Raw genomic sequence first — 17,002 nt, 5'->3', positions numbered from 1 at the left:
CACTATAGACATATGGTAAGAAACATAGCTTCATGTCAACCTCATTAGTGGACAATCATCAATAATTACATTTTTGCAATTTATCCTTCATAAATTAATGTGGTACTGAACTTAACCAGGTCCCCCTCTCTCTCCTGACACATTCAATATTTTCCTGTAATGGTAAGGGACCATATACCCTGCCCCAGTCAATTCAATATGGATAATGCATGCTGTCATGACACTGAAAGGCAATATCCCAGAACACAAGTGAACTTAGTATCAATGACATTCAGTTTGAAATGTTAAGTGAGAATGAACAAAAGATAAATTACATAAAGCTATATGACTTGACACAGGTTACATATGTGTAAGTGTGGATGTACACTACAGTTCAAAAGTTTGGGGTCACTTAGAAATGTCCTTGTTTTTGAAAGAAAAGCAAATTTTTTGTCTATTAAAATAACATACAATTGATCATAAATACATTGTAGACATTGTTAATGTTGTAAATGACTATTGTAGCTGGAAATGGCTGATTTTTAAGGGAATATCCACATAGGCGTACAGAGGCCCATCATCAGCAACCATCACTCCTGTGTTCCAACGGCATGTTGTGTTAGCTAATCCAAGTATATCATTTTAAAAGGCTAATTGATCATTAGAAAACCCTTTTGCAATTATGTTAGCACAGCTGAAAACTGTTGTCCTGATTTAAAGAAGCAATAAAACTGTCCTTCTTTAGACTAGTTGAGGATCTGGAGCATCAGCACTTGTGGGTTCGATTACAGGCTCAAAATTGCCAGAAACAAAGAACTTTCTTCTGAAACTCATGTCTATTCTTGTTCTGAGAAATAAAGGCTATTCCATGCGAGAAATTGCCAAGAAACTGAAGATCTCATACAACGCTGTGTACTACTCCCTTCACAGAACAGTGGAAACTGGCTCTAACCAGAATAGAAGAAGGAGTGGGAGACCCAGGTGCACAACTGAGCAAGAAGACAAGTACATTAGAGTGTCTAGTTTGAGAAACAGACGCCTCACAAGTCCTCAACTGGCAGCTTCATTAAATAGTACCCGCAAAACACCAGTCTCAATGTCACCAGTGAAGAGGCGACTCCGGGATGCTTGTCTTTTAGGCAGAGTTGCAAAGAAAAAGCCATATCTCAGACTGGCCAATAAAAATAAAAGATTAAGATGGGCAAAAGAACACAGACACTGGACAGAGCAACACTGCCTAGAAGGCCAGCATCCCAGAGTCGCCTCTTCACTGTTGACGTTCAGACTGGTGTTTTGCGGGTACTATTTAATGAAGCTGCCAGTTGAGGATTTGTGAGACGTCTGTTTCTCAAACTAGACACGCTAATGTTCTTGTCCTCTTGCTCAGTTGTGCACCGGGACCTCCCACTCCTCTTTCTATTATGGTTTGAGCCAGTTTGCACTGTTCTGTGAAGGGAGTAGTACACAGCGTTGTACGAGATCTTCAGTTTCTTGGCAATGGAATAGCCTTTATTTCTCAGAACAAGAATAGACTGACGAGTTTCAGAAGAATGTTATTTGTTTCTGGCCATTATGAGCCAGTAATCGAACCCACAAATGCTGATGCTCCAGATACTCAACTAGTCTAAAGAAGGCCAGTTTTATTGCTTCTTTAATCATAACAGTTTTCAACTGTGCTAACATAATTGCAAAAGTGTTTTCTAATGATCGGTTAGCCTTTTAAAATGACAAACTTAGATTAGCTAACACAACATGCCGTTGGAACACAGGAGTGATGGTTGCTGATGATGGGCCTCTCTACCCCTATGTGAATATTCCATTCAAATCAGCCGTTTTCAGCTACAATAGTCATTTACAACATTAACAATGTCTACAATGTATTTCTGATCAATTTGATGTTATTCTAATGGACAAAAATAAGGAAATGTCTAAGTGACCCCAAACGTTTGAACAGTAGTGTATATGCATTTACACATTGTGAATATGCATACTCATTCAAATATTGTACATATGACATGACAAACTCATTTTTCCTATATTGATGACACTTTCATAAAGAGGTACATAATATTTATGATGGAAGAAATGTGTAAGAGTTTTGGTTTTATATTCATAGCAAATTACTATTTTTAGTAATGGGGGAAAAATATCCAAATATTGTAAATGAGAAGTGATTTTTCTAGCAATTTTCCAAGGGAAAGAGTGTACCCAATGAATGTGATTCTATATGTGGAGGCCACTGTGAAAAAATAAAATGGGCACAGAAATAAAGAAACTGTCTTGGTAGTGTTCTTACTTTGGCTCCACTCCATATATTGAGAAAAAGCCCTTGCCTTCTATGGACAAAACTCCATTTATCAGGCCACTTCCAGTCAAAGTAAATGAATGCTCTACACTGTGAGTTCATATAGTTTCATTGTGGTCAGCAACAAAGAAGAAAACAACAGCTTTATACAAGATATTTAAGTTGCACAATTCCTACATAGTTTTATTAACAAAAAGCAAGAAGACAGAAGCTCAACAAGAATCAAGAGCAAGCTTCAAATAATTGACAAGAGAGATCAGCCATTGTGTCAAATATTTATTATTTTAAAAGGTTTATTGATTAAATTCATGAAGGGAACTGAATAGTACATCTCTTTCTCCAGTGTACAGCAAACCACAGCTGATAAGTGTGTTTCAACCATAGCACACGAGGCATGTCAATACATGCACAATTGTGTGTGCGAATGTGTGTATGTTCTGTATATTGAATATAAACACACAACTATATTTATATACACATACATACACATAATGAATAGAAATCATACAGTCTGGAATTTGATCCCATTTCTCAACTGCTTGGCTTGCATCACCCAGATCTCAGGTTGTGGCACTGTCATGTTCCCCACCTCAATGGTTGTCTGGGTAGGGTCATTTAGAGATTTCCCAAACCCACATCACGGCCACCTCAGCCTACACCAGTTACCCTCAAGCAGAGGGAGAGGTATTCAGGGCCCCGATGTGTGTAGGAAAGTGCTACGGTCAAGGTTCTCATTGCTCCATCACTAATACTCCCCCATAGCAGACCCTCAGGGAGGAACCAGTCTCTCACCGCCAGCCTGCCACACACTCACAGTCAAGCAGAACACTGGACAGTAAGACTTCAGTTAAACAGGTAACCAGATAGTCACAAGTCCTAGATAAAAACATGACGAAACCACCAGGTATACACGTGTTAACAGTTCAGAACATTTTGCAAGCTCCTTGATAGCTTATGAATACTAAAATGCATGTCAGATACCTTATACATACCCCTTCAAACAGTGTTAAGTGCTGAACACACACACACACACACGGCTAACCACAGTCAGCTATGGATAAGGATTACTGCACCGACTACAATAAACCTCCCATTTCTTGTCAACACCATCCTCCTGGCACAAACCAAATGCACCCTGCAGTGATAGTTATAATTAAAATGCACCACAAGTGGCGGAAGCTAAGGGGGTTGAATCCATAGCTGTGAGAGGTGCTGATATGAGGTGTTTGGTGCATGGGAGTAGAGGCCAGAGGCTGGAGTGTGGTTAGAGAGTGGTTCCTGGGCTCTCTCCCTGAGGGCTACCTGGGCCCCTACAGACCCTAACCCCAAATTACTACACCCAGTGGGCCTCTATGGCAACAATCCAATAAGGGGAGACAGAGATTCTAACTATTTCATTCACAACATATTGGCAGTATCATTGTTTTAAAAAAGTGGAAGATTTTTTTTTCTTTTAAAAGCAAACTTAGCGCACAATAAGACTGCAGTGAGTGGTGATGGCAGAACATTGCGTCCCACCCAGGGCCATGGGAGTGGTTCACTGCTCTGAAAATCTCTCTACAAACCAGTCGTTGGCTAGAGATTAAGGTGAAGAGGAGAAAAAGCTTGGCAAAAAAAGAGAACCAAAGATAAGGTAGAAGTCACCAGTTCTGTCCATTGGATTAGTTGCTAAAGGTTGCCTATCAATCCTCATGATTTATTCCCATCAAGTCCAAAAACAAACTAGAAGTTCATAATGAGTTGGGATGAGCCATACAGGCGTCTGAAAAGTCCAAATAAAAAAAATGTACGAAGGTTGTGAAGCCCTTCCCCAGTAGATATTTTACTTAGTCCCCCATTCCAACAACAGACCCCACCCCTCACCCCCAAAAAACTAAGAAAATCATCCAAAAAAAGTGAGTCCTCCACTTCAGGTGCAGAGTTTCACTTGACTCAATGTCCCGTGTGAAGTGGAATGAGAAGGACAAAATAGATACCGATGTAAGAATATATGCATATAGAAATCTGAGCATTATGGTCATCACTTGTCTGCTTGCAGATCCTTCAAGAAAGGAGGATCACTGTTAAATAGTGCTCATCTGCTGAATTCCAAATAAAACTGACTTCTAATAAAATCTGTACATTTATTTTTTTTCTTCATGATTTTTGTCCAAAAGGGGACTTTTTTCCCCCATTGTATATTTATTAAATCTCTCTTGTCTTAATTTAGATGCTTGGAGTCCCATCCCGTGTGCGTTCTCTGGAGCAGATGCTGCTGGACTTTGTGAGTGGGTTTGAGTTCGCTAGCAGCACTTTTTCTTTCGTTTACTGTTCTTGGTGAGTTTGACCACGTCATTCTGTTGCTGCTGCTGCTGCTTGGCCTGCACCTCCTTCTTGGCTCTCAGCACTAGCTCTGTGATGCAGTTAAACATCTATGGGGAAAACACAAAAACAACATGGTGAACGCCATCAACTACAATTAAACATCTGTGGGGAAATCACAAAACAACACAATAAGGTAAACAATCAACTACATTGTTTTGGATGAGAGATTGTTTTATATTTCCCTCCAATGAAGCAACAACAACAACCTCACTTTCAAGCCTATGTTCCATCAACAATTCTACCCACTCAACTTTCCATTACTAATACTAGTAACGGCCAATGACTTACCTCTTCAACATTGATGTTCTCTTTTGCACTCGTCTCAAAGAGGTTGATGCTCATCTGCTCTGCAAACTTCTGTGCGTCAGTCGTCTCCACCACCTTTGAGTTGGGATCGTCGTTCTTGTTTCCCACTAAGGGAGAATAGGAATAGAAAGACCTTTTTAGCGTTCTGCTCAACTGCATGTAGGATCCGTTCAAATCTGTTGCATTTTTCCCAGATTCCTCAGTTTCGTTTTCAGATTATTTTACGTTTTCACTCTCAAAATGACACTTTTTTTTATAGATAAACAAAATTGGATGTTCTGTGTTCATGTCGATGCAATAAGTGATAGACAAATGTGTGCACCGCACACAGACAGGGACATTCCTATTCTGTTGTTTCATTATTTTCATGTCTTATGAGAAACTTGTGCAAATTAATAAAATGTTCTAATTAGTTAAAAGCATTCAATAAAAGTTCCCAAAAAAATGATATTGTTGAATTCCATTTTAATGTCTGGATTCCGTCCGCAGCAAGGATTTCATACGGCCCTAAGCAAGGGTCCCTCCTGCAACAACACTGCACTGAGTAAAGGTATTTGAAACAGGTGGACTGGACTCACCTAATATTCGACACACGTCATCACAGTTCTGGTTGATTTCATGTAGCCATCGTTTCACATTCACAAAGGATTCAGCACTCGTGACATCATATACCACTATGACCCCATGTGTTCCTCTGTAGTATCTGGAGACAGAGACAGAAAGAGAGAGCAGTCAGCATGTTGACCTCAAGTCCAATAGGGGGAGCCCAACTTAGAGAACAGAGTCACATAATTACACAAACACACATTGGCGATTTCAATCAATCCCAACTGATGTTAACAAAGCAAGGAGTATGATTGAAGACAAATGAGCCCAGGACTGCCCATGCTCACATTAAGTTGCAATGCTTCTTTATGATCCCATAGACTTAGACCTTTTCCTATAAATGGCACAATATAAACCATTTATTTTCTTTTGTCATTCCTATAACAGCCAAAATTAATTGAAAGCGTATAACATATACACTCTGACTCCACATGCTGCTCAGAGTTCAATAATCCATATTAATTATAGCGTTCCTGAAAGGATGAGAGCAAGAAGGAGTGTCTCTGAGGCAGGGTGGGGCAACGGTCAGCAGGAAGCCAGGGATAATGCTCACCACAGTTTTCCTTTGAAGACGAAGGAGTCCAGTGGACGATGACAAAGACTGATGTACAGGTAATTGCCAAAATAAAGGAAACACTTGCGTAAATGAGGACCACATCACCTCCACCTTACCTGCCACCCTAGACCCACTTCACTTTGCTTACCGCCCCAATAGATCCACAGACAATGCAATCACCACCACACTGCACACTGTCCTGTCCCATCTGGACAAGAGGCATACCTATGTAAGAATGCTGTTCATTGACTATAGCTCAGCATTCAACACCATAGTACCCTCGAAGCTCATCATCAAGCTCGAGGCCCTGGGTCTGAACACCACCCTGTGCAACTGGGTCCTGGACATCCTGACGGGTCGCCCCCAGGTGGTGAAGGTAGGAAACAACACCTTTTCGCTGATCCTCAACACCGGGCTCCGTCATTCCCTGTTCACTGCTCCAAAACCGCCATAAAAAAGACAGACTACGGTTTGCAACTGCACATGGGTGACAAAGATCATACTTTTTGGAGAAATATCCTCTGGTCTGATGAAACAAAAATAGAACTGTTTGGCCATAATGACCATCGTTATGTTTGGAGGAAAAAGGGGGAGGCTTGCAAGCCGAAGAACACCATCTCAACCATGAAGCACAGGGGTGGCAGCATCATTCCCTGTTCACCCATGACTAGCTGGCCAAGCACGCCTCCAACTCAATCATCAAGTTTGCAGACGACACAACAGTAGTAGGGCTGATTACCAACAACGAGGCAGCCTACAGGGAGGAGGCCAGGGCCCTGGGAGTGTGGTGCCAGGAAAATAACCTCTCACTCAACATCAACAAAACTAAGGAGATGATCGTGGACTTCCGGAAACAGCAGAGGGAGCACCCCTTTATCCATAGATGGGACCGCAGTGGAGAAGGTGGAAAGCTTCAAGTTCCTCGGTGTACACATCACTGACAATCTGAAATGGTCCACCCACACAGACAGTGTGGTGAAGAAGGCGCAACAGCGCCTCTTCAAACTCAGGAGTCTAAAGAAATTTGGCTTAACACCGAAAACCCTCAAACTTTTACAGATGCACAATTGAGAGCATCCTGTCGGGCTGTATCACCACCTGGTACTGCAACGGCATAGCCCACAACCGCAAAGCTCTCCAGAGGGTGGTGCTGTCTGCCCAACGCATTACCGGTGGCAAACTTCCCACCCTCCTGGACACCTGCAGCACCCCTGATGTCACAGGAAGGCCAAAAAGATCATCAACCACCCGAGCCACTGCCTGTTCACCCCGCTACTATCCAGAAGGCAAGGTCAGTACAGGTGCATCAAAGCGGGGACCGAGAGACTGACAAACAGCTTCTATCTCAAGGCCATCAGACTGCTAAACAGCCATCACTAGAACATCAGAGGCGGCTGCCTATAGACATAGATTAGGGATCACTGGCCACTTTTAGAAATTGATCATTAGCCACTTTAATAATGTTTCCGTATCTGGCATTACTCATCCCATATGTATAAACTGCACTCCAAACTATTCTACGGTATCTTAGTCACTTTTAAATTGTGTTTACATATTGCATCACCCATTTCATATGTACAGTTAAAGTCGGTTAGGACATCTACTTTGTGCATGACAAGTCATTTCTCCAACAATTATTTACAGACAGATTATTTCAGTTAATCACAATTCTAGTGGGTCAGAAGTTTACATACACGATGTTGACTGTGCTTTTAAACAGCTTGGAAAATTCCAGAAAATTATGTCATGGCTTTAGAAGCTTCTGATAGGCTAATTGATATAATTTGAGTCAATTGGAGGTGTACCTGTGAATGTATTTCAAGGCCTACCTTCAAACTCAGTGCCTCTTTGCTTGACATCATGGGAAAATCAAAAGAAATCAGCCAAGACCTCAGAAAAAAAATGTGTAGACCTCCACAAGTCTGGTTCATCCTTGGGAGCAATTTCCAAATGCCTGAAGGTACCATGTTCATCTGTACAAACAATAGTACGCAAGTATAAACACCATGGGACCACGTAGCCTTCATACCGCTCAGGAAGGAGACACGTTCTGTCTCCTAGAGATTAACGTAGTTTGGTGCGAAAAGTGCAAATCAATCCCAGAACAGAAGCAAAGGACCCTGTGAAGATGCTGGAGGAAACAGGTACAAAAGTATCTATATCCATAGTAAAACGAGTCCTATATCGACATAACCTGAAAGGCCGCTCAGCAAGGAAGAAGCCACTGCTCCAAAACCGCCATAAAAAAGCCAGACTACGCTTTGCAACTGCACATGGGGACAAAGATCGTATTTTTTGGAGAAATATCCTCTGGTCTGATGAAACAAAAATAGAACTGTTTGGCCATAATGACCATCGTTATGTTTGGAGGAAAAAGGGGGAGGCTTGCAAGCCGAAGAACACCATCCCAACCATGAAGCACAGGGGTGGCAGCATCATGTTGTGGGGGTGCTTTGCTACAGGAGGTGCACTTCACAAAATAGATGGCATCATGAGGAAAGAAAATGATGTGTATATATTGAAGCAACATTGCAAGACATCAGTCAGGAAGTTAAAGCTTGGTCGCAAATGGGTCTTCCAAATGGACAATGACCCCAAGCATACTTCCAAAGTTATGGCTTAAGGACAACAAAGTCAAGGTATTGGAGTGGCCATCACAAAGCCCTGACCTCAATCCTATAGAGAATTTGTGGGCAGAACTGAAAAAGTGTGTGTGAGCAAGGAGACCTACAAACCTGACTCAGTTACACCAGCTCTGTCAGGAGGAATGGGCCAAAATTCACCCAACTTATTGTGGAAAGCCTGTGGAAGGCTACCCAAAACATTTGACCCAAGTTAAACAATTTTAAAGGCAATCCTACCAAATACTAATTGAGTGCATGTAAACTTCTGACCCACTGGGAATGTGATGAAAGAAATAAAAGCTGAAATAAATCATTCTCTCTACTATTATTCTGACATTTCACATTCTTAAAATAAAGTGGTGATCCTAACTGACCTAAGACATGGAATTTTTATTAGGATTAAATGTCAGGAATTGTGAAAAACTGAGTTTAAATGTATAAGAATGAATATATATATAACTTCCCACTTCAACTGTGTGTGTGTGTATATATATATATATATATATACAGTTGAAGTGGGAAGTTATATATATATATACTTAATCCATTCCTTACTTAGATTTACGTGTATTTTGGGTATATGTTGTGAAACTGAGATATTACTGAACTTTCAGAACTAGAAGCACAAGCATTTTGCTCCACCCGCAATAACATTGCTAAACACGTGTATGTGACCAATAAATTGTAATTTTATTTTTGTTAATTAAGCAATTAACATCCCATCATGCTTAGTCATGTATAACAATGCCCAGTTGCCCATTATTTTGGCTACCATGGCTAGAAGAGATCACAGTGACTTTGAAAGAGGTGTTTCAAAGGAGCACAGGGGGTTTAAAGTGTGTGTGTGTCGTCTCACTCACCAGATCTCAACCCAATCGAACACTTATGGGAGATGCTGGAGTGGTGCCTGAGACAGAATCTTTCACCACCATAAGCAACAAAACACCAGATTAAGCAATTTCTCGTGGGAGAATGGTGTCACATCCCTCCAATAGAATTCCGGACATTTAAAATCTATGCCAAGACGCAATGAAGATGTTCTGGCGGGTCGTGGTGGCCCAATGTCCTTTATTTTGGCAGTTACCTGTATATAGGCTATACAGAGCTGGAAGTAGAGGACAGCCACAGTATTCATGGCAGTTACCTGTATATAGGCTATACAGAGCTGGAAGTAGAGGACAGCCACAGTATTCATGGCAGTTACCTGTATATAGGCTATACAGAGCTGGAAGTAGAGGACAGACACAGTATTCATGGCAGTTACCTGTATATAGGCTATACAGAGCTGGAAGTAGAGGACAGCCACAGTATTCATGGCAGTTACCTGTATATAGGCTATACAGAGCTGGAAGTAGAGGACAGCCACAGTATTCATGGCAGTTACCTGTATATAGGCTATACAGAGCTGGAAGTAGAGGACAGCCACAGTATTCATGGCAGTTACCTGTATATAGGCTATACAGAGCTGGAAGTAGAGGACAGCTACAGTATTCATGAACCCCCCCCAAAAAATTGTCTGAATAAGTTTGACTAGGACCCAAAATGAGGGTGCATCCCCAATCTGACTGCACCACACACACAAAAAGCACAATAGGCCTTTCAAAGGGGCGGGTGGGGTGGTGTGTGTGTTTGTGTGAGACATTGTAATGGCCTGTCACACACAGCCCTGGAGTAATGGAGCAGTCAGCGGGGGTGTTCTGCACAGATGAATGGAGAACCACAAACACACAGTGGGCACTGGAGCCAGACTCCCAGTCCCTCCCCACACACACACACACACACACACAGCTGTCCACAAAGACACACAGACAAACATATGGCAGCTACTGGACTGTGAGTGACGGAAGGACATATGGCAAAATACACCCTGGGTGGGCTGACCATTTACCTTACGGAGGTGGGGTTTCCCACTCCAGCACGCAGGGCTCTGTGAGCCATCTCTATCCTGAAATTCACTTAGACCTAATGAGGCACCATGCCACTCTACTTCTCCACAATTAACAATCAGCAAAAACAACCCAGCAGTAGCACTCTGCACCTCCGTCCTCACACAGCCAGGCTCCCTCAGCTCAGTAGCAAACACACACTGAATCCATGCTGTAGACTTGTAGAGGTTTTCCCATAGGAAAACCAGCAGCTCTGTTTCTGAGGAGAAATTGACAAATTTCCCAGGGGGCTTGGGAAACATGCAGAGGTTCAAATGCCTCTCTTTCTCAACACCTTTGTCAGTTCCTCACTGTTGTTATTGTAAATTGAGTGAATGACCAAAGCAGCGAGGTTTTTACTGTCTCCACTCTGTCATAGTCACAGGTCATCAAAGCCAAACAGTGTCAAAGTACTGTACCGTCCGTCAAAGTCCAAAAGGAGTGAATGTTTTTTTATATGCTGTCCTATCCATGACAAACAGAGCAGTGTGAGTCAGATGGTTGTTAGGTCATTCTCACTAGCTCACAGACCTTCACCCTCCCCTCCTGAGTGACGGCATTCTTGTTCAGGAACACTAACTGCTCATTACTACACATATTTCTCATGACAGAGAGGAGAAAGGCTGGGCCACTCTCTCATCCACTCCAGCTTAGGAAGCACTCGCTTGAGAGAAAATACCTGCCATAGTAAAAAATAAACAAAAAATAATATGAATTCAGAGAGGAATGTCTTCCAATTGGGTCATTGTTAGTTATTTGTGCCACAATTTAAAAAAAGGCAATGACCATATTCCACTTGGCAATTTTTTATTTATCTGATAGCCAGAGCAATACCTGTCTCCCAAAAAACCCAGGCTCCACACAAGTAATTATCTGTCAAACATGGAGCCGAAATACACAACGGACAGAAAATGAGAAACATGTGGACAATGGAGGCAAGCACAAGAAAATGTAAAAAAAGGAAGAAAATAAATTGCATTGGCACTAATTCTGCAATAGAAATAGAAACAAGGTGAAGAAAATCCACGGGGATGACACCCAAGTGAGAGAGCCATTGAGCTCCAACCTTTACAGTCCTATAATTCTGTGACTAAAAACCGTCTGTTACTAAAATGTGTAATTAAGGTCTGTGGGAAATCCCATCAGATTCCAAAAGGAGCATGGAAATGATTCTAGTCTTTGAGAAGTACTTGCTCAAACTATCATAAAAGTTGGCCTCGTAAAAAAATACTGCAGCTCTCCATGTGTGTGTGTGTTATTGTGCGTGTGTGTTATTCATCCCTGCCTGTACTCACGTGGAGGTGATGGTGCGGAAGCGCTCCTGTCCTGCCGTATCCCAGATCTGCAGCTTCACCTTCTCCCCATTGATCTCCACTGTCCGGATCTTGAAGTCCACTCCAATCGTGGTGATGTAGCTACCTGCAAAACAACAACAACAAGTTATGAGACCCAGTGTCTGATTTTGCAAGGCAAATACTCACTTTACGTAGTGTGGGTTGGACAGTTGTTCAAATACAACAGAACAAACAACTTATAACCTGCTAGATTTACTCTTACCTGAAAATGTGTTGTCTGCAAACCGCAGGAGGAGACTGCTCTTCCCCACTCCTGAAATGAAGAGAAAATGACAGGTTGAGAGTCAGATTAAAAAGGCTTACAACTCAGTAGATTTGACATCTTACCACCCTTTAATTATGACATTTAGGCTACACAGAGGTTTCATGAGTAAGATAATTTGAAGGAAGATGTAGATTTATCTGACTTCGAGTTATGTTTTGTAAACATATTCTTGCCACCAAAGAGTCATCAGATTTCCATAGCTCTGTTTTTCTCTGACCATGAAAGAGCCAGGAGGAATAACAGAGGACCATAACCACCTAAAACTAGGCTGGTGTGTTCCTGACCTCTGTGGTATATCGTATAGGTACACTATATATACACAAAAGTATGTGAACATCCCTTCAAGTTAGTGACTTTTTCGGCTATTTCAGCCACACCCGTTGCTGACAGGTGTATAAAATCAAGCACACCGCCATGCAATCTCCATAGTGTAACATTGGCAGTAGAATGGCTTTCATGAAGAGCTCAGTTACTTTCAAAGTGGCACCATCATAGGATGCCACCTCTCCAACAAGTCAGTTCATCAAATTTCTGCCCTGCTAGAGCTGCCCTGGTCAACCGTAAATGCATATAACCGTAAACGTTTAGGAGCAACAACAGCTCAGCCGCGAAGTGGTTGGCCACACAAGCTCACAGAACGGGACCGACGAGCGCTAAAGCACGTAGCGAATATTTTTTTATATTGTCTGTCCTCAGTGTGCAACACTCACTACCGAGCTCCAAACTGCCCCTGGAAGCAACATCAGCACAATAACTGCTCGTCGCGAGCTTCATGAAATGGATTTCCATGGCTGAGCAGCCGCACACAAGCCTAAGATCACCATGCGCAATACCAAGCATCGGCTGGAGTGGTGTAAAGCTCCCCGCCATTGGACTCTAGAGCCGTGGAAACGCCTTCTCTGGAGTGATGATTCACGCTTCACCATCTGGCAGTCCGACAGAAGAATCTGGGTTTGGCGCATGACAGCAGAACGCTACCTGCCCGAGTGCCAACTGTAAAGTTTGGTGGAGGAGGAAATAATCATGTGGGGCTGTTTTTCATGGTTCGGGCTAGGCCCCTTAGTTCCAGTGAAGGGAAATCTTAACGCTACAGCATACAATGACATACTAGACAATTCTGTGCTTCCAACTTTGTGGCAACAGTTTGGGGAAGGACCTTTCCTGTTTCAGCATGACAATGCCCACGTGCACAAAGCGAGGTCCATACAGAAATGGTTTGTCGAGATCAGTGTGGAAGAACTTGACTGGCCTGCACAGAGCCCTGACCTCAACTCCATCAAACATCTTTCGGATGAATTGAACGCCGACGGCGAGCCAGTCCTAATCACCCAACATCAGTACCCGACCTCACTAATGCTCAAGGCTGAATGGAAATAAGTCCCTGCAGCAATGTTCCAACATCTAGTAGAATGCCTTCCCAGAAGAGTGAAGGTTGTTAAAGCAGCAAAGGGGGACCAACTCCATAATAATGCCCATGATTTCTGAATGAGATGTTTGACAAGAAGGTGTCCACATACTTTTGGTCATGTAGTGTTTATTAGCACAGTCAGTCAGCCAGGCCTTGACAGCATGCACTCAGACAAATACATGCCATCTTGTCCATGTATAAAAGACAGTGACAGCTGAACTTTGCATAACCATTAGTACATTTAAGATCACAATAACATAGAGGTGATGGTGTGCAAAAAATTATGATGGTACAATTCATAACATCCCATGTTGCAAATTACTTTGTACTTTGTGCACCAATCAGTAATAAGATGACACTTTCAGCGAATTCCCCAAGAGGCACAGACAGGCGGCTAGCCAACAGTCAGATGAGGAGTTGGCCAAAATGTCAGAGCTGAACTGTGAGTCCAGGCAGAGGTACTAACAGCTCAGATCAGTTGCTAGCTAAAGGTAATGTGATCATGCCTAGCTGCGGTTGATTGGTCCTGAGTTAACAGCCCATCAGAAAACAAATCCCTCTGATCATTCACTGAGTCTTGTTGTTCACCTTCACCAGACAGCATTACTTGCAGCTACAAGAAACAGATAGTGTTCTTTCTGTGGGTAACAACACTTACATCTGTCAGGCCACTAACAACCACATCACCATATCATTGCTACTTTTTAATCAGGCTCTGTCGTAAGCCAGGAAAATCCATCTTTGTTTTGAATGATGGAACTGGACAGTCCAGTAGTCAGTCTTGTTAACAGTGAATGATATCAATGACTGGGTGAGTCGAGGGTAAACCTGTAGAATCTCTGGTACCTGGCAGGTCCATTACCCATCTCTGGTCTAACTGGTAAAACAGCCCTCAGTGATACCTGGAGGACTATTATCAGTGCAGCCCGGTCTGTGAAGGAGTACCTAGCTGTGATATAGGAACATGTGGTCAAGATATAGTCCCTGAATGTGTCTAGGATGATAAGCAAAAGCACAAGTTACAAAATACAGTATGTCATTCAAAATCATCAATACTGTATTTCTACTAGTTAACAAACGTGAGGCACAGTAGCCTGGGTGACAGTTGGTTTCTGCTTCGTTGTTGTCGTGCAAAACTTGACCTCTGTCAGTCCAAATAATAGTTTTCCTTGACCAATTAACTGTAGAGGGACCATGAGGTGCAGAAGGGACCCTTGATCTGAGCTCCTAAACTCTGTGTGTCAGATCGATCTCAGCAACAATTGCATGTGTAAGTGTGACAGGGGAGGGGACAGGACTTGCATTTGAGCATTGGTTTACATTTTCTCTGAATCTCATAACAGCGGTGCTAAAACTGGTACCAGACTGCAGCTGAGGGGACACAGGCCCCTGTGTGTCTGTGGTACTAAGGGGACTGCTTTCTTTCCCACTATTGTGATCAGCTAGCTGACAGGGTAGTGCCAGGACCGGGAGTGTCAATGGATCTTTCCTAACAAAGGGAGTGTGGAGTTGTCTATGTGGATTTATGTTTTCACCTGAATGCAACCGTCTTTAAAAAAAATTATGAGTCGGAGGTAGAAAAAACAGCACATCAAATCAAATGTATTTATATAGCCCTTCTTACATCAGCTGATATCTCAAAGTGCTGTACAGAAACCCAGCCTAAAACCCCAAACAGCAAGCAATGCAGGTGTAGAAGCACGGTGGCTAGGAAAAACTCCCTAGAAAGGCAAAAACCTAGGAAGAAACCTAGAGAGGAACCAGGCTGTGAGGGGTGGCCAGTCCTCTTCTGGCTGTGCCGGGTGGAGATTATAACAGAACATGGCCAAGATGTTCAAATGTTCATAAATGACCAGCATGGTCAAATAATAATAATCACAGTTGTCGAGGGTGCAACAAGTCAGCACCTCAAGAGTAAATGTCAGTTGGCTTTTTCATAGCCGATCTTTGAGAGTATCTCTACCGCTCCTGCTGTCTCTAGAGAGTTGAAAACAGCAGGTCTGGGACAGACAGCAGGTCTGGGACAGGTAGCACGTGATGTGGTAGTATTGTTCTTAGCTAATATACCTCATATACACTGGACTTCTGGCATTTAGTTGGATCTTGATAGTATGAATGTTAAATTACTGCCTCATTTGTCTACTAGGCCCTAACCAGGGAGCATCTAGAAATCATTCAAGCCAAGGTATTGTAAACAACTCTGCACTTCACATTTTAATATGCAATTACAAACATAACTACTACTGAATATATATATATATATATATATATATATATATATATATATATATATATATATTTTTTTTTTTTTACAGCTACACTGACAAGCCACCTAGCTAGTTGACACAGCAGGATAACGGTTGGTTAACAACTTCAATGGAGCCGCTAGCTACTGGGATAAAATAAAAACACTTGCCAGTAAGTATCTAACATTAGCTGACTAGCTTACTAGCGAACTGTACTGTAGCTATAACTAATAATCTAATAGCACTTTGTTAGCTTTACGAAATAATGTAAACATTTAGTTACAATGTACACACTTGGAACACCATAATACTTGGGTAGTCAAGTATCCCGCTAAATAAGATTCTTAGAATGGGTGGAATTCGTCCCAGTATAGACGCTAATACACTATCGTGCAGCGAGCGATATCCGGCCTGATCGGTTGACATGTCCAGCCTGCGATACACAACCTCCGCCCTAGTCACCGCTCTTTCCCATTGCTCGAAAATATTGGATGTGGACTTCTAAAACGAAGACGTCAACTTAAAGCTGAGTCCAAAATCACGTTATGAACCTCGACCTACATTTCTGCGACTCGTCGTCTAAAAACCTGGAAAGGCCCATTTCCCGTCACACATCCCCGGCATTCGCTTACCACTGTCACCGATGATGAGCAGCTTGAAGAGGTAATCGTAGTCCCTGGCCATGCCGGTAGTTGGTGGGTCACCCCGCCTTTTACTGTTACTTTGGTCTTCCTCTCGACTTGCTGTCTGTACCCTTGGCTTGTACTTCACCAACCCTACCCCCGATATGAATGAGTGATTACTCCCGATGCCCAATTGCTAGCCCCCGAGCCGGCGGCCTTTTTATCGGGTATTCGCGGTGTCAGCAATCCTCTCCCTCTGCTGTAAATAGCCGGAAACTCCGCTTCCTTCTCTGGTTGTTACTGCACAGTGTTGTGCACCCAACCCTACGCGAACCATGCTCACTGCGCAGACGCACGACAAAGTGGGACCACTAATCCATTTGGGCCCATTGATTCTAGCCACCATGCAGGGAGCTGTTGAAAGTTTGCACTTTTCCATT

At 42.7% G+C, this 17,002-nt stretch overlaps 1 protein-coding gene across 1 annotated transcript; it reads right to left on the bottom strand.

Moving 5' to 3' along the window:
- Positions 1-2,545: 2,545 nt before the first annotated feature.
- On the bottom strand, positions 2,546-16,905 carry LOC106585482 (ras-related protein Rab-35). The gene is made up of 6 exons (XM_014171735.2): positions 16,572-16,905; positions 12,223-12,273; positions 11,961-12,084; positions 5,533-5,657; positions 4,937-5,061; positions 2,546-4,695 (listed from the first exon to the last, which is right to left on the bottom strand). Exons 1-6 carry the CDS (start codon positions 16,621-16,623, stop codon positions 4,567-4,569), a joined length of 606 nt encoding a protein of 201 aa, XP_014027210.1. The 5' UTR covers positions 16,624-16,905; the 3' UTR covers positions 2,546-4,566.
- Positions 16,906-17,002: the final 97 nt, after the last annotated feature.

Source organism: Salmo salar, chromosome ssa24, assembly GCF_905237065.1.
Source record: "Salmo salar chromosome ssa24, Ssal_v3.1, whole genome shotgun sequence".
Taxonomy (NCBI): Eukaryota; Metazoa; Chordata; class Actinopteri; order Salmoniformes; family Salmonidae; genus Salmo; species Salmo salar.
The sequence above is the reverse complement of the archived record's forward strand: the minus strand, read 5'-3'. Positions and strand labels throughout refer to the sequence as shown.